The 19,599-nt window shown below is 33.1% G+C and overlaps 1 protein-coding gene across 6 annotated transcripts in view; it reads right to left on the bottom strand.

The window, feature by feature from the left end:
- Positions 1 to 19,599, bottom strand: part of BCAS3 (BCAS3 microtubule associated cell migration factor) — a 787,317-nt gene that overhangs the window by 415,823 nt on the left and 351,895 nt on the right. For 2 of the 6 annotated variants that reach the window (XM_051994106.1, XM_051994105.1), the window contains exon 17: positions 5,830 to 5,874. The exons of the other annotated variants lie outside the window; for them this stretch is intronic. In XM_051994106.1, coding sequence (XP_051850066.1) covers positions 5,830 to 5,874 — 45 coding nt within the window. The remainder of the gene's footprint in view (positions 1 to 5,829; positions 5,875 to 19,599) is intronic. 6 annotated transcript variants of the gene reach the window in all.

The following is a 19,599-nucleotide window of genomic DNA, read 5'->3' as shown; positions in this document are numbered from 1 at the left end:
TGGATGGGGAAAAAACCTAAATATTATTTATCATTGAGGGGAGAAGAGATAATGATAATTCAATCATTTTAAGCTAGGAACTTGCAAATACCTATAGGTTCAGGATATACTCCAAGGGCCACTCCCTCTATACTTCAGTTCCTAGACAACAATCAAACTGAACTTCTTCACAAAAGTGAGATCAAAGAAAACACATAGCAGGGTGGAGGGTTAGGGATGGGTATGGGAGAGAATGATTTAAATTAACAACTTAACTATTCATTTTTTCACCATGGCTTCAGGTTACATGCCATGTGTGCATACACACAGAGAAAAAAGAGGAAACACACTTGCTTCTTCACAAAAGCATGTCATCAAAAATCTGCAAGTATAGATTTGGGCAAATTTATTTTTCTACAGAGAACCAGTAAAACAAAGAGCAAAAATGTAATGGAGAAGGTAGTATTCAAAGAGCATCAATCTACCCCCAGAATTTTTTTTTTAAGTTCTGTGAGTTTACTAGAGGGTCTTTCAGTTTAATCAAATGATGCCAAGAACTGAACTCTCCAATGTTTCCAAAGTCTTGAATATTACTAGTTCTCTCACATCCAACAACGCCCCCTACGTCAATACCCCCACCCCCATCAAAACAATTATCACTTACAGATGCTCACTGACTCCAGCAGAGATTAAAGGGGAATCTTAAAGGTACATCAATAGCTCTTAGTATTTGTTTTGGTATTTCTTTGTATTGACAGATCCCACAATCAGTGTTCAATAGATGATCAAAAGTGTTGGCTTCTCTGAACATTGCTTACTGCCTGTACCACAACACAGCTGGGGAATGGGTATGTAGAATACTTATAGAAAGGACTGATTTAATTAAGGTCTTCCCATCATCATGACTACATAAGAGTTTACTTCAGCAAAGCAGAATCATCCCAGGATTGCCTTAAGAAAAGAAGCCAGAAAAAGTCACAGTGTATAAATGAGAGATTTCTATTATTACTGTCAAACTCTTTCTTGAATCACAACACCCCAAAGAAGGAAACACTGATATAATTCCACCTTTTTGAGTCAATTCAAAGGTGTCTGGAAATGACAAAGCTGCGTGGTTCAGGAGGGCAAAGGATTTTTAAACTAACATCTGACAAGGGCATTATTATGGGCAAGTGTTTGTTTCCACACTGCCAAATGTTTCTATTTCAAAATAGTCTTTCATAGATAGAAAAATGAAACTCTGTAAAAAAAATGAATGACAGTTAAATCATTTAGCATGGCTTATTTTAAAAAATTCTGTATTTTAAAAAAAATTTTAAAAATTAAAAAAATATTCAACCACTCCTTTGAAAAATTATTTTGATCCAAATATTTTTCCTATTTTTTCATGTCTTATTCTTCCAATAAGGAGAATTTGACAAATTCCAACATAAAACATTTTCCATTAGACAATAATTTCAAAACTTGAAGTGTTTGGAAGTTTTGTCTCTTCTGCAAACCTCTTGCCTTTTGCTCTGTTAAAATAATGAATAAATTAAACATTAAGAAAACATCACTTGTATCCAAATAGGATTTTGGAGAAGATTGTTAGAAATGAATTCTACCTATTACTGAATATATTCCACCTTTTTTGAATTTTTAAATGAGAACAAAACATCATGATGAACATAGGTGGTGACGAGGCTTGTTTTGACTATAAACTACTGCTCTTTGCTGCCCCTTAACCTGTCAGTACCTCATAAATTATCCCATGTGCAAAAATTAAAAGGCAAGTTTGGCTTAATTTTTGAGGCAAACCCAAAGCAACATGTGCACCAGTACAACTTTTACCACTTCAAAGTCACAAATCTAAATCACCATATTTACCAAATCTATGGTGACAGAGCACTATTCTCAAAGAAGGGAGGGAAAAAGGGGAAACTAGACTTGAAATAAAAGACTTTGGATTTTTCTGAATATCTATCTGACTATACAGCTATGAGAATTACTCTTTATTTAAAAAAAAAAAAAGGAGCTATGGAGATATTAGCATTACTGAGTGGGTCATTTAGAGAAATTATTGAAATCTGTTCTCCCCCTGCCCCCCATGTTGGTTCTTACTGTTTGAAGGTGATCAAGTAAACTTAGATACTAAGTTTCTCCTACTATTGTTTTTCTTTTCCCCTTTTCACATCCAAATACAAATATATGGGAGAAATTTTCAACTCTGTAACAAGAATAACTTTAACATTTTAGAAAAAAAAAATTTCCTTTTTTTCTGGATGAAATTACCATGTGCCATTGAAGGAGACATACCCACTAAGTGCATGCATGACACAAAAAGCAGACAGGAGTCCCTATGCCCTGCTGGGATAAACACAAAAATGGCAAAAACCAATAGAAAAGATGGAGGCACTGTTTCTATCCCTTTCTAAAAACACCAAAAGAAATGAGTCAATATATTTAAGATTTGTTTTGTAAAACTAAGGAAAAATACTTATTAAAATGCTCCCTTGCCCTGTGATATGGTATCTCCTAGTTAATATACTCAAGTCCATTTTCCTTTTATTGTATTTCATATAAAAGCTTAAATATTAATTTATGGATTCTCTCTGTTTTTTATACTTTATACTTGGCTTTACTGAATATGGGCTAACTAGGAAAACTGTAAATGTTTGCTCATAAAAACGATAGGATAATAGCATAATTCTTTCAACCAGATGCACAGATTATTCTTAGAGATTAAAATTTTATTTGATGAGTATGAATAAAATAAAAAAAGTACATACTTAAACTAAATTCAATATTTCTATTATCCAAGAAAAGAAATGTTTCTCTCTCCCAGAGAGCTTAAGATATCCTACAGAAACACTGATTTCTTTAAACATTTTGTTAACAGTCAACAAATAAAAAAGAAAAGAAAAACACAAAATAAAGAAGCAAATATTAAAAAAAAAAACATACCATTTAACAAAATGGAACTAAATAAATCTAGAAACACAAAACTAAAATAAAATGTTTATTCTCCCTGATACTTTTACATTTTGCAAAAACATTATTAACAAATGAAATACTATTTCAAAGCTGATTTAAAAGAAATAGCAAAATTGACTATAATTGCTTATATGCCATTAAGTAATATATTTAACATCTATAAATATATTGTTTAAATGGATATCATGCCTTTCAAATAGTTTTGTTTCAAGAGTCTCATCAAATGGGTAAATGTATCTGCATATAAATATAGAAATGAACATATGAATACAAAACTATTTTCAAAAAATAAATTTCACATATTTTTAAGGTTTTAAAAATTTATTCAAACAGTAATAATTAAACAGCACTAGTCTCATTGTATGTACCCTTTAAACAACATTTAAAGTAGTCATTGAAAATAATCATAATCATTATTTCTTTTTAGATCTACACTTAAAAATATACACTGATTTTCCTTATTTGTTTTTTTATTCGTTCTTATGTGATCACATTAAACTTATGCACAATGATCAGCTAAGTTAACTTAAAGATACATTCTTCTGAAATCAACACTGATGAATCAAAGAGGACTAAAAAGTGTTCTTACCAGAAAAGTTTTTTACTGAACTAAACTAAAACTGACCCATTTGATGAGCAAATGAATATAGTATCAGATAGAAGAACATGAAAAGTTTATTTATCAAAAGCCAAAACTTCCTTGGACAACTTCATTCATTCTCTGCTCCATTACTCCTTAGAAAATAGTATATGAAATTTACATTTTGGTTTGTGAAAATCTCAAAAAACCAAAAAAAAAAAAAAAAAAAATGGCCCTTTTCTCATACAAGTACCTTGCATTTATTTATTTAGCATAATTTTCACTTTGGGTTCACTTTTCTCATATAAGTACCTTGCATTAACTTATTTAGCATAATTTGCACTTTAGATTAGTAAATAAAAACATACTCTCCAAGCTGAGTGATCAATAATACTGAGAAAATAGCCAAAAAAAAAAAAAAAAAAAAAGGAAAAGAAAAAGAAAAAAGAGGGGGAAAAAACCTATTAAAACAAAGAAACTCTTAGAAACAACATGTAAGAAGCTGTCAAATCTATATTCATTTGGCTGCCATAATTTGAGGTTTCATTAAAAGCTTAATGGAAAAAACATGCACTGCAAGGCAAAGAAACTTTTTAAAGAGGGCTTTTTTTGTTCTCTCCAACTCTGCATAAGTGAGTAAAAACGAGTTTCTCGTGTGCTAACGATGGCATCAAACAAACCACAAGGCAGTCTTCTGAAAGACAGGCAATGATTTAAAAGACTCCTATATTTCATATATCCCTTTCTTTAATCTGGCTCTTTTAATCTTGTTTCAGCTCAAAATCATTTCTGGTTGACAAGTGCCTTTTTTTAAGTTCGAAGAGCTCACAAGTTTTGGATCGAACGGTCCTTTCTTATTTCACACAACATTTGCTTCTCCATCAATATTACTATGCTGGTTTTTGTCCCCCTTTGTACTTAGAAGTTATACAGTCTAAGATGAATTTAAATTCCAAGTTCCTTCCCAAAAACTAATGAGGAAGTTCATTGTTGAGAGTAATTTTTGTTTAGTTTGGTTCAGTTTGGTTTTTCAGGACCCATTTTCAATACCAGTTTTACTGACCAGACATATATGCTTAGTATACCCTAGAGAAACTGAATGATGTCAGTTAAGAATATTCATATAACAATTTAAATGATTGAAAGGCTTTTATTCTACTCATGCCATTTTTTGTTATTCTTAATCCATATAAGCCTAAGAGCTCTGATTTAACAAGTATTCTTATGCCTTGGGAAGTTATTAAAACTATCTTTGCTTTACATATCCTTCTTATAACTACTTAGTTGTGAAGGAAAATTCTATTTTCATTCCTATATATTCCAAGCCTTTTTTGACATTAGTTCAAATATCTGCAACATCTAACCTTTTAAATATGTTCTTATTTGATTACAGGCTACCTTAGAAAAAACATTTCTCTTTTCCTAGGGAGACACACTAAGGACACTGGTTTCATCCTAACAGGGTGATGGGAAAATTCCTATTAGCAGTTATGCAAATTATACATGTAAATCTCTCCCATACATTTGGAATACCAAATGACTAATGCTGAAAAAATAAAAACCCTAATATATTAAAGTCCATTTCATTGTGCATAGCTCTTCTACATTATTCTAATTCTTTTTTTTTAATGCAATGAAGAACTATATGAATTTTTCAAAATAACTTCATTTTTCCTTTATGTAACTTTATAGTAAACATAAATTCTCACAATTTTTAGTACTGATCAGTATACAAAAGCATGACATTTCATTTAAAGTATTATAAACATGTATTATTTTGAATTTTTCAGCATTTTCTTTTTCTATTTTCCCTTTGGAGCCTTAATTTTAATTCTCTTTTATTTATACCTAAAAGCCTCAAAATGGAAATATAATTCTGTGCTAAAGCAAGGAAAATTCAGCAGAATCTCTCTATTGAATCATACCATAACTTCATTAAACAAAAAATCCAGAATCTCTTCTCTGCATCTACTATGATGTACAAGGTACAGCTTGCACCATAGTAATGAAAGTTTCACCCTTATTATTCCTGAGAAAATATAAAGGGGTTCTACTATATTTTTTTCTTTTTAAAGCAAGATACAAAGGTTATTTTTTTGGTATGACATAATTAAGACTCAGAAAAGATTGCCTTTCAAAAGTGAATGTTAGCAGTCATTTCCCCACCTAAAAACTACTTTTGCAGTGCCTCCAGCTGTGAATCAGTCCATGCAATTGAAAACAAAACTACAAAACAGGGTTGCTTTCTGTGAGTACAGCAAATGAATTAGGCATGCGGGGAGTGAACTGGGACTCACCATGGAGCTTTTATGGAAAAACACCCCGCTCCAAACAGATAAGGCCTTCATGTAAAAGGGGGGAAAAATGCACAAAAAATTAGATGAAAACTTATTAACATTAACAAGTACAGTGTACATCATGCTGTTAAGGATTAAGCATAAAAATATCCAAATAAGTTAATTGTTTGCAAAGCCCCTGCCAATATTCCAATGATATCCTTGGGTTTCATGTAATCAAGAAGTGTCAGAATTTTCTATTTTTACCCTTTTTCTTTAGCACTCATGTAGGATTCCCAAGATAAAGTCAGATGCAATCCATAGCTAAGGGCCCTTCAAACAATATTCAAGTAAAATACAATAATCAGATGGAGAAAATAGTAGCAGTGTCAATAATAACAGATGTGTGGATATGCATCATGAAATGTTTAAAACTGACTAAAGATAGCTAAGTATCAAATTTATCATAATAACGAATGGCCTGCATTTTGCTATTGTTGTTCCCTAATGGCAATCTTAGGTTGCCTGGAAATCACAAAACTTTCCATAAAATGCTGCATGTTGATAAGAAAAAGAAGAGTTCTGCTGAGCAGAAGGGACAAATTTAAGGTAAAGTAACAAGCTTTTAAGTATGATTTTCTGTCCCTGTTTTTTTGGTTGCACTCCAGGAAATTAGCATGCAGCTTAATAGTGTTGCAAGACATTTACTTCCTACCACTAATCCTCTATGGACTAACTTAGAAAGCAGCAAAATAAAACCACAGTCAATTGTTTTAAATACAACTTAGGATGCAAAATCAAATGCCAGAATTGAATCTAACTTGCATTTCTATTACACAATATCCTAATCACAGCAAAATACAACACAATTCTTATACATAAAAGTAGGAATTTCAAGTAAATCAAAACTTCCATATTATATAACCTTGCTGGCATTTGAAAAAGTAGGAGAGGTAGAGGCGAATATTATAAGATATAGGTGAAAAGTCTCACTAAACTTCTATCTAAATTATTTTTCAATAGTTCTGTTAGTTACTTTTAGTTTCTTGGTGCTTTGTGAGCCCATAGAAAGTGAAAACACAGCAAAATATTGCTACAGCATGGAGTAATTCTGATGGCAAGAACATCAGATTTTGGCAGAGAGGATACCAAAAAAGGGGCAGAGATGATAAAGCATAAAAAAAGCAAATTAAAGATTAAGATTTTTTTTTAAAAAAGAGTAGCTATAAGCAACTAAAAACAGAAAACCCAGAGCTCTTCTTGATATAAATATACAGCAGTTGATATTTAAAAAATCAGAAGACAATTACAAATGAAAGATGTTACTTCATAATTCATTAGTGCAGTAACTTAATAAGAATGCTTTGTGTACTGTTTTAACTACTGTGTAAACACTAAAAAAAAAAAAAAAAGTAAGATTATAGCATCCTTGGTCTACAAGTACCCATTGACGAATAGAGGAAACATATAAATAGCCTTAATGCAATAGAAGGTATGAAAATAAATCAAGAGATCATCATCTAAATAACCAGTCCCGAACTAAAGGGTTCAAGTGTACAGCCAGCAAAGCTATCATAAAACCACCAGTTAAATCCAATTTTCCTATGTCCCAACACTAACTACAAAGCAAGTCTTACTTTCTGACTCTACTAACTAGATTTGGAAAGGAATTATTCTTCTTTGCTGCATTATTTCCTAAACACTAAGGTAGTCATCTCTTGTCGAGTTCACTGATCAAAGCAAATGTGGAACTCTAGAAATCCAGGTGTCTCTCTGACTTGGGTTGCCTAGGCTGACAAAGAACATTTGGGGTTCAAGTTCACCATACCAATATCACTACCCTGCACCCAACTCACAATCTCATGTTTACAAGATGATGGCAACAGCTGGATCTTTGACTTACTCTTTGTGACTTTGGATTTTTAATCTTCTGGCACCATGAAAGAAGATGAAACCAACATATTTTGAAAGAATAGATGACAGTTATATGTAAAGTCAGTATCAATATTCCCAGTTTCTTGTTAGGCAGTAATATGTTATCAATGTTGTGACTTCTGTGTCTGCTCTCTTTCCTCTAATAATCTAAAAATATAACATGAATATACATATATTGTCTTTGATTTTCTAAATATTGATTGCTTTTTATTTGTATATTTGTATTAAGAAGCTAAGTTAAGCAGAGCACTAATATAATACTAGGGATCTAGCTTCCCTTAGGATGATCATATTTATACAAACGTAAGAAAGCCATCAACACTACCTCTCTTTAATGCCCAGTGTGCCAAAGGAGCCAGAACTCACATGGCCCTAAAAAGTGGGGAGGGCTTGGAGAACAACCATTCATTGAGCACAGTATGTCTTCCCTTTTTCCCCCTCCTCATTAACCTGGACCACTGCCATATGTAAAAGGAGACCTGTTGAACTCCAAAGAGCTGTGGTAATTGACATATTTACTGACTTTTTTGTAGGAAGTGTCAGCTGTTCTTTTGAAAGTGGCTGCTTCATCTTTTTTCATCAAAAGCAAAAGAATGAAAATCTGAAGTCACAAAGGACAAGTCCAAGATCCAGCTGTTTTGTTTAATTTGTCTAACAGCAAACCAGCTGCACTTTAGATTTAGGGTAAGTCAGGATGTAATATAGGCAACTCTATATAACTCTAGTCAACTCAAACTAAAGTATTCCTAGATCTTGAGAACTAGCATATCAGCATCAAATAGGTATTTATTTTTAAATGATCAGGACTCCTACCCAATAAGGACTAATTACTTTCTACATAGAAAATAAATATCTGATCTAACTGGATTCCAAGACTGGAAGGAGAGGATCATACTGTATAGAATGAGATCAAGAGATCCAAAACTTAAGATTTAGCCATTTACTTTAGAGTTATTGGTAGGATATGGAAAAATAATTTGAAGACTGGTGTGCAAACTTTTCAGATGGTTTCAGCTATTCTAATTGATAGTAAGGAACAGTCTTCTGCACCAAATCCTGATGCATTTTAAGTATGGGCCACATTTATGAATATGCATACTGGAATGGCCATAATACAGGCCATACTTTGAAAGACTAAGACAAATACTATAGGCAAAAAAATGCTGAATATTAGAAAAGACATTGACGTTCTCCAACACTATGTTCAGTGCCAAGTAATTGTAAGAACAATAACAGTCAACTTTGCTGAAAGAAAAATATTTAATGGACAGGCTAAGACTCAAGTTTTGGTGAGAAATACAGAATATTTAAAATATCCCCATCATTAATCCAGTTGTCTTAGAAATCAGGCCTTGCTATTTGATAGAACAGCAAATGACCAAGTGTAAATATTATGAGTAGTTGAATTTCTAAAGAAAAGCTGTAGGCTATCTTGTTCAAAATAATAAAGAAATGAAGTTGCTCATGTTTCTTTACGGATGAACTTCAGAACCATCATGCTTGTGATGAATTCTGCGTGCCAATCTCTGATGACCAGCAATTGAAACAGATTCATTTTCCACACATATACAAATGAATGATTCTTCATGTCTTTCCCAAGCTTTAATTCTGATTTACTGCTAATTTGATTTTGTTGTTCCTTGTTTAGGAGGCTTGTGGCATTGTCAGCACTCACTTTCTTGGATTGTAGGACAAATGGTAAGTAGGAGAGACTAATAACTTTTGTGATCTCAGAATACATTCAACATGTGGAAGATTTTTTTGGGAACCAAAGTCCATAAGATGGAAAATTTAAATGTCAAAGGACCAGGTATTGTAATTTACATTTCCTTCTTTTTTTAGAAGGAAGAAAGGCATAAAAAGAGAAAGGGAAAGGGAAGGGAAAGAGAAAAGAAAAGGGAAAGAGAAAAAGAAAAGGGAAAGGAAAAGGGAAAGAAAAGGGAAAGGAGAACAGAAAGGGGAAGGGAAAAGAAAAGGGCAGAAGAAGGGAGGGGAGGACAGGAGAAGGAAAAAAGAGGAGGGAAAAAGAGGGAAAGGGGAAGGGAAAAGGAATAAGTGGAGATGAACTGAATTTCAAACAAATAAATGAATCACTTGTAAAACTTTTCTGAAGGGAAAAGGGGGGTTGGTTCTATTTCTACAAAAAGTCCTATGTCTCACTGCATTGGCAAGAGACCACTGAAATCAATGCCCAAGAAGTAGTTTTATGAGAGAGGTGGTAACAAACATATAGGCTCATTGTTGGAAAAAATCAAAGAAAAATATATTGTTTCCAAAGAAGGAGACATTTACTTTTAATTTCCTTTTCTATGATTGCCATCAGTGATTTCCTTTCAATTTGAGCATATATATTTTTATGTATATATATTTTATTTTATTTTATAATAACTTTATATTGACAGAATCTATGCCAGGGTAATTTTTTTTACCACATTATCCCTTGCACTCGCTTCTGTTCCGATTTTTCCCTCCCTCCATTCCCTCCCCTAGATGGCAAGCAGTCCTATATATGTTAGATATGTTGCAGTATATCTTGAGCATATATCTTGCTGTAATTTAAAGGCAATCCAATATTTGAAATTCACTGATAACATGTGAAGGAAGACAGACTACAAAGCCCTAACTCTTCCCATGACCATTTCAAAATACTTCCAATCATCCTTAGTGTACATATGTATCTTCTGTCCAGTTAATATGACTTTTGGCACATACATTCTCACAGGAATCAGCAGTGTGGAAGATCCTTCAAAAAGTACTTGCTAATTTTAAAAAGAGGTCTATTAAGATAAAACCTCTCATACAGAGTAAAAAGCAAATCTGGAGTGCTTGATTAGGGATTAAGACTGAGCTAAAACTAAGTTTCATTGACTTCTATTATAAGAATACAGCATTCTCTAGGTGAAAGCCACTAACTTTGAAGAATATCACTGCAGGAACAAAAACACAGGTATTTTTGGCAAAAATCAGAATGCCAGAAGTTTTAAAATCTCATACAGTTCTGTGTTATAATTGGTTCAGAAATACACCAGATAGTCACTTAAAGCAGAATAGTGTAACGTAAAAAGATACTAACTTCTGTGACAGAAAATAATGCCTGCTAATATGTAGTATAGTATACAGTGGGCTGCATTCAAGAAAGTACCTAGGGTGGTAGCATGCTTAATGTACATTACACTAGTTTGGTGTAAAGAAGTTGGAAAGTCAAACTCTAGCTTATGCTATACATGTAAGCCTGCTACTATGCAGGCATCCTAATAAAATGAATATATTGGCTATGACTTGACATGTTGAATCAAAACATTTAAAATTCAGCTATTAAAACCCATAAGAATTTCTTGGGATGGTAGCAAAGGGATTAAGAAATAAGAAGATGCAGTTTTCTTCTTCTAATATCACGCAAGGCAGAGCATTTCAGAAATCTAACCACTAAAACTGTTATTATAGTGATTCCAATATTTTGGCCTCAGATTAGGATAAAACTTCAGGTAAGCAAAAGTGAACCTGCTGGTATGGGACTGTTAATGTGTCTTCAGTTATCCTTGCTTTTTTAGACTAAGAAATCTTCTTCAGCACTTGTCTAGATTTTATTATTTGTATCACTTTCAACAGAATTGATAGATAAATGAAAAGTATGACTTAAATAGCTCAAGAATGTAGCAGAGAAAGAATGGAATTAAAGACCTGTGGAGAGATGGAAAGAAAAAGACCAAAGTTCTTAATGGGCTCCCCCCTTAAATTCTCTAGGGCAAGACTGAAACTTCACTTGCTCTGTGAAGTAAATAAAGTGCTATTTGTTGTATTCAAGCTAAGGCAATTCATGAATGAAAACAAAAGGAAAACTTCTCGTGTTTGGTTCTAACAATGAAAAACCTAGTAAGAAAAGTGATAGGAATAGGGTGGGATCTGTGATTTTACTGATACAATAAACTCCCAGTTGAAGGAATTCCTTCTACAAATTCAATTTCTGCAAATGAGTATTTTGGAATTGCCTCAAAGATTTGCAGGTAATAGTGTCCAGAGTCTACAGCCAGTCCATGGCAGCAATAGAGCTGGACTTCCTATCTTCCTGAAGTCATCTATCTACTAGAATATTATCCTGCAACTCAATGGAAGCAATAGTATAAAAATTATATCTTGATAAGGAAGAAAAGGAAGAAAGAAAAATTGTCTCAATTTTTGCACATCTCAATTTCTATGAGGTAGTTATCACCTTCTAAATCCTAGAATTCTCTAGTTCTTGGCAGCCAAGTAAGATTTCAGGGTATTTAGATTCTCTGAAATGAAGGCGGGTATCTTGACGAGGATAACATCATTAACATTCTCTTTTTTCTAAAAAAAAAACTAAAATAATCAATCTACTATTTTCTTATCACTTATTTTATACACATGTTTGAGGCAAGCATCTGTGGATTTCTACTTAACAATTCTCAATTGCAGATTTATGTCAATGGAAGATGAAAAATTAAAAGTTAAAATAGAGACTAGGTCTTTCTCAATCTTATTCTTACCATCCATAGATTAGGGAGATTCTTTACATTAGTGACTCCTGTACAGAAGAACAAATATAGGTTCCTCCAAATGGTGAATTCCAGAGAAAGAAGAATCAGTCAGGGACAATATACAGTGGCTTGTTAGGACTAGGTTATATCCTCCTGCTTTTACCATTATATAGTCTTGGTGCAGCTGCTATCAAAGTCAGCCCTGTTTCCTTATAGTGATGCTTGGAGGTACTGATCATGAAGGTGTAAATACATCTGTCTTTTGCCATTTACAGAACTATTGGCCTCCTGTACAATTGAGAGTGAGACCTTTTAGGGATATGCATTTCCAGAAATGAGAGGGCAGATGTTAAGCACATGCTTTACCCCTTGGAGGTTTGTGTTAAGGCTTCTGTCTCAATTTGGCCATTTTAGATGTACCCAGCTTCTTGGATTCCAGGCAATATTTGGAAATTACAGCTTTGTTAATATACCTTTTCACATAAAATGAAGTCTGTCACGAATTCAATAGTCTATTTCTTTAGGGTGAAATTGTCAGCTGACTAGAAGCATTATTCATGGATTTAATAAGTCTACAGGTGGGTTATCTGTGGATTCTCTTGCTAGAAATGCTGGGTTAAGTATTTCTTGCGTAAGACACAAAGGAAACTTGCATAGAAGCACACTTAAATCCAGCATGTAAGAATTCACAGCCGAAAGGGTGGAGAAAGACTTCTAAATTCATTCAAAATATTTAAAACAGCTTCCAAGAATAAAATTTGAGCACACCATCCAACTATATCATCAAATGACATTGGTATGGATATTATATTTCATATTAAATAAGTCAGTTAAGTGAAAGTTATGAAAACAAATTAACAGTAGCCTTCCAGATCTGACCATGATGGGAATTTTAAAAATAGAATTAAAAAGATCAAGGTTTTAGAAATCAAGATGTTAAGAAAAAAATATCTGAAATTCCAGTTAATTCTTTAATTTATACAAGCATGCCTGGATATATGCCTATTTAACCAAGGAATATTATTTAACATATAAACTAATTTGATCCTAGAATATTTTCCTTTATAATACTTGATTGCTCTCAACATGAAAAAACCTAATCATGAGTTAGAAAGAGCAGGGTGAAATGTTCCTGTTTCACATCACAAAACAGTCATCATAAGTGATCTATCTTCACAATATCTAGAAAAATCGGTTTGAGTCTTTCAAGACCATAATGCTATTTAAATAAATTTCTGAAACTTAAGTTGACTGCAGGTTTGGCTCAAATCTATACATTCTATAAGAAAAAAAAATGTTGGTCAAAAGAGAAAGATTGAGAGATGCAGAACTTATCTCCAAAGTTGGTAACATGGCAGGAACCAGAACATCTTGAAAAAGGAAATTGAGAGAGAATATGAGAAACAAATTATTGCCAAAACTCCAGAGCATGAAATGGGGCCTACTATATTGTATAAGAAGTTCTCCAAAAATAAAAAAAATCTTGAAATTACAAAATATTCTCTCTGGCGCTGGTCATTTAGAACACTACAAACTATGTACTAAAAATGGTAAAGAACTGCTTCAATAAAATGACAATAAAAGAAGAGATAAAGTATGAGGTTTTTTCCCAATTCCAAAATACTGTCATTTTATTTCTAGTGAACAATGCTGTTAATTAACCTTAGATTTTTGATAGTCCTGGAATGGACACTAAGGTATTGTCATCATCAAAGAGTTTTATTCTGAAGTGGTATCTTGTGTGTGTGTGTGTGTGTGTGTGTGTGTGCGTGTAGTCAAGGAGGAGGAAGAGGGTAAAAAGGGGAGAGAGAGAGAGAGAGAGAGAGAGAGAGAGAGAGAGAGAGAGAATGAGGGACAAAACAATAGAAGGCAGAGTTATCCACAGTGTCTAATTCTTAACTGTTGTTAAAAAAATTCACTGAGATATTTTAAAAACTTTGCCTTTCAGAAAATCAACATAATTAACAGGAAAATGAATGTTTTGTTTTCCAAATTCACAAAAGAGAATCCTTTAAACAGGACTCCATTAAGTTGGGGTATGGTTAAATGATAAATTCCATGATTATCTATGAACTTGAATGTGAAAAAAATTACACCTTTATTTCAACTTTATTAGTTTTGTTATAATTCTATTATTTTATTTAATGCTTCTAAAAGTCCCTAAAATAATTTACAATTATTCTGAAAATAGGTCCATAGGTGGCACCAGACTGCTGAAAGGGTACACACACACACACACACACACACACACACACACACACACACTCCTTCCTCTGAAGGCATAAGCTAAATTAATGCAGACATGAGAAGCTCATAAGATTGCAACGGCTTTTAGTGAAGAACACAGTATGTCTTTTTCAAACATGTTGGTTAATTAACCCCAAATGCTAATACTCTCCCTTTGGGATTACCTTCCATTTATGCTGTATATATCTTGCATGTGCATAGATGTTTTTAATTTGATCACCCCCATTATAATGTGAGCTCCTTGAAGGCAAGAACTTTTTCTTTGACTTTCTACTATCCCTATAATCTAGCAAAGTTCATAGCACTATTATCTAATAGTAAGCATTTTGAAAAAGGCTTGTTAATTGACTAAATAACTAGTTTAACTGAACTTTTTAAGAAGTTGCTGTCTGGGAAAAAAATAAGACATGAATATGTCGGAAAATGGAGGTGACACAAAACCAAAAGAAATCAATAAAATTAAAACATGCAAATTAATATTATTAATGTGACATTGTAATTATGTTACATTAAGTAATCTAGAATTTAAATAAATAATTTTGGTCCAAATCAGGTGTTATATAGTCATCATTTGGTCTGGCTAAAAGAATTTTTTAGCAGCAGCAGAGATGAGAAATGGCCTGCTCCAAGGTAATGTTTTAAACCACATCAGGCATTCTAAATACATGGTTTCTATTTCATTAATAAATGATCACAGTTAATATTCAAGAAACCATGGATCAGTAACATAGCATTTTTTGGTCTATGAATCTCAAATGCTCAACATATTATTAACTCAGATGAAGGAAAATAAGATGCTCAGGGCTTTACCATCATAGTTAGATGTGGGTAGGTGAGGACCCAAAGTTCCCATCAGTATCCTGCCCTCCATTAGATATATTCATGAGAGAAAGCTGTGAAAGTAGGACAGCTCACACATTAGATATTTTATTGCTAGTATTACTAGAAAAAGAGATGGAGCAGTATTCTAGGAATTCAATTCAATACAACAAAATTGTATCCAGGTAGTGTTTAATGTGGGCAAGATCAAATAACTGAAGTGGCACACTGCTGCCTTCTCCAAAAGGGAAAGGTCTCTAGTACTTGGAGAAAAGTTTCTATGGAAGATGAATGGAAAATTAATCAGAAAACTAAGGCTTGGGGACATATAATGACTTGCAGGATCACACAAGTGGCAGACACATGATGGAAACATGGAACTGACTCATAAGAATACTGATTTATCCTGAAACCAGGAATTAGGATCCAGCTGAGTTGGAATGACTGAATTTATAACCAACTGAATTAAAATGTTCTAAAAAAAGTAAGAAAGAAGTCAAATGGTAAAAGAGAACTTGGGCTGAGAATGAGAAATAAGGGAGTCTAAGGGGTCATCCTTTAGCAAAAGGGCAATGGAAAGGATGATCAGACTTTGTCTCAGTGTCTTGGTTTTGAATATAAGCTCTACCAAATGTGATATAATTTTGAGAAAGTATTCTTAGAAGTTTCCTAGATTCTCAGAGAAAAAGTGAGCATCATCAAGTTTCAATTTGTTCATTTGTAAATTGAAAAAGTTGGACTAGAAACGCTCAGATATTCTTTTCCATGCTAAATCCATGAATCTATCTATATGTGTTAAGACAGTAGGTTGGCATTACAACCTGATATAATGGATATGTTTCTGTGTTTCTTTTATCATTAAAAATGTAAAGGAATTTGTGGGTTTTGTTTTTAAAATGCTGCATTCTGTTCTATTTTGCTCCTCTAGGTTCATAATCCATGAAGTGAATGTCGTATAAAGAAGGACCAGATTTTTCTGTAAGGAGAGAGAGAGAGATAAAATTCTTTTCATTTTATAAACTCTATAAAGGTATGAGGCAACGATTCTTATTATAAATGAGAAAGAAACAGAGGGAAGGGTGAAATGGCTATTTATGAATTTTGAAACTAAATTTCTCCTGTCTACAAAAATTACAATCTCTGACTGAGATTTAGAACTCAAACTCAATTATGAGACTCGGCTTTACAGTGCAGGAGGGCCACATGAATCACTGTACCATCTACTCCTACAACTATTAAGGCATATTAACAAAAAGGTTGTCTGCACACATATATTGTATCTAGGATATACTGTAACCCATTCAACATGTAAAGGACTGCTTGCCATCTGGGGGAAGGGGTGGAGGGAGGGAGGGGAAAAATTGGAACAGAAGTGAATGCAAGGGATAATGCTGTAAAAAATTACCCTGGCATGGGTTCTGTCAATAAAAAGTTATTAAAAAAAAAAAAAGGTTGGTTAATATGAATCTCTTCTTTCTGGCCAATAGCAATTGAAGAAGGAACATGAAAAAAGTGTTTTTTTTTTTTTTCCATCCTTAGCCAAGTCAGACTCTTGGCAAATCAATTTCCTTTTGATATCTTCAGTTTCTTTTCTTCTAAAATGTAAATAATTGAAATTCTCATTTATACATTGTCCTGCTCACAACAACACAATGAGATAGGGAGCATAAATACTATCTACGATTTTGAAACAGGGAAGCCATGAGAAGTCATATATAATCATATAGTTATTAAGTGTCTGAAGTTGAATTTGAAGCCAATTTTTGTAACTCCAAGTCCAACACTTTCTCCACTACACCAAGTTAATTATTTACATTACAGTTTATCTAACACTTCCTACATGAGACTTGTCAGGTAGTGTAAGAATTTTTGTTTACATTTTACAAAGCAAGAAATGAAATTTAAAATTCATCACCATGACATAGCTAGAAATTGCAGAAAAATTATCTGAACTCAAACCTTTTAATTCTGAATTCAGAACTCTTTCTGCATGTATCATGACATATTTTGACAATATTGAAGACCTATACTCCCAGCCTCAAAGCTATGAGAACAAGTAAGATTGTCTATATAAACCATAAAATAGTGTACAAAATATAGACTTATTTTACCACTATTCAGATACTATAAAAAGGACAAATAGTTGTGGCCTGAAACTCAACAATCCATCTCCTGTTTCCCTTTTCTTTTTTTTTCTTTTAACCACATCATCCCTCATTCTCTTTCTCTAAGAATCACTGTCACAATACAATATTTGTTTTCCTTCAAGTCTCAGCTTATATTAAGCTCAGCTCTCCATGAAATCAACTTTATATTTATCTTTTCTGCATAGGTACTTTAATTTTTCCAGAAATGTATAAGCTTTCTGAAGGCAGAGAAAGTTTTGTCTCTGTATACTTAATGCTTTGGATGTATTAGGGGCTTACTAAACACTTATTGAACTGTTGAATTATATGAAAATGTATTGTAATATTTTTCTAGATCAGATTTATGACTACATTCACCTATTCTAGCCACCATCATGCCATACCACCTGCTCTCCAGCCTCCACCTCCATCTGAAACTAAAGGAATGTTCCCTGGGACCACGAAATTTGATTATAAATTACTTCACCATTTCTTTCCCATTTCTCAGGCATTTCCTAGCTATCTCTGTGGCATGGCCCCATGCCCTATTTTCAACCTTTTAGTCTGAGAAAATTAATCAAATCAAACCCACTCTTCTTGACAAGGATATCTTAATCAATCTTTTTATTACTCTATTTACTCCATTCACTACTCTTACTTCTTTCTCCTAAGCACTCTTTTTTTGACTACATACCCATATATGTATATGTATGTGTATTATCCTAAAAAAATGCAGGCACATTGGGACATTGTAAATTGAGTTGTAAATTGGTACAAACACTTTAGAAAACAATTTGGAATTACTGCCAAAAAAAGTGATTAAAATGTCTCTATCCTTTGACCAAAGCTTCTATTACCAGGCTTATACTCCAAGAGAGCCATTGATAAGAAAAAAGTCCCCATATATAACAAAATATAGATAGCAGCATTTTTCATGATAGTTAAGAATTCAAAACAAAATAGTTACCCATAGATGTGGGAATGGCAAAGCAAATTGCAATACATAAATGCAATGAGATATTACTGTTCTGTAAGAAATGTGGATGTGATGAATACAGAGAAGCATGGAACAATCTACATGAATTGACGTAGAGTATAGTAAGCACAGCCAAGATAAAAATATGGACAATAACTACAATGCAAATGGAAAGAAAATACACACAAAATTACACACACACACACACACACACACACACACACACACACACACTCCAAAAGTAAATGCTGCAAAATTATAAAGAAGCAAGGCTTAGAAGAAGAAATATGAAAAGATGCTCCTAATCCATCCTGTTGTATAAATGGGAGTTCTTCATAAGCATCATATATTGCATGTTTTTAGATTTTTAATTGTATTGCTCTGTTGTACTTTTTTTTTTTTTTTTTTTTTTTGCTGATGCAATTGGGATTAAGTGACTTGCTCAGGTTCACACAGCTAGGAAGTGTTAAGTGTCTGAGACCAAATTTGAACTCGGGTCCCCCTGACTTCAGGGCTGGTGCTCTATCCACTGTGCCACCTAGCTGCCCCTGTTGTACTAATTTTTATCTCTTTTATGTATTTTTTTTGGTCCCTAAAAACATTCTGTCACATGAGATGACTTTCAAGGAGAGCAAGAGGATAGACACTGAGGAAAACTATATAATACTGTAAAAAACAAGACATGAATTAAAACTTACTTTAAAAAATAATTTGTGCACTTTGAAGACAGAAAATTATATGCTTGATAGTATTTGTATTGCTAAGTACCATGTCTGGCATATAAGTGCTTAATAAATGCTTTCTGACTCATGACCGGGGAGGAAATTACATTTGTCAAGACAGGGAAGACTTAGACACTGCAACCTGAAGTCTCTAAAGAATTAAGTGGCTTGTCTTAACTCAGTTAAGTGACAGCCAATAAGTGTCTGAGGCAAGATTAGAATCCAGATCATGCTGATTCTGAAGTCAGCTCTCTATCCATTATACCATATTGCATCCCAGAGTGCCATCCTATGTGGCACTATTATTATATTTTTTAAAAGTTTGGATTAGAAGAGAGACTAGAGATTACACAGCTTTCACATTTTTCAGATAAAGAAAACTGAATGAGACCTTAGAAATCATCTAGAAAGACTTCTTTGTCATGTCCTGGAGCTCTTTGTCAGTTTAGGGAAGCCTATAGACACTT

Source organism: Antechinus flavipes, chromosome 4 (genome assembly GCF_016432865.1).
Source record: "Antechinus flavipes isolate AdamAnt ecotype Samford, QLD, Australia chromosome 4, AdamAnt_v2, whole genome shotgun sequence".
Taxonomy (NCBI): Eukaryota; Metazoa; Chordata; class Mammalia; order Dasyuromorphia; family Dasyuridae; genus Antechinus; species Antechinus flavipes.
The sequence above is the reverse complement of the archived record's forward strand: the minus strand, read 5'-3'. Positions and strand labels throughout refer to the sequence as shown.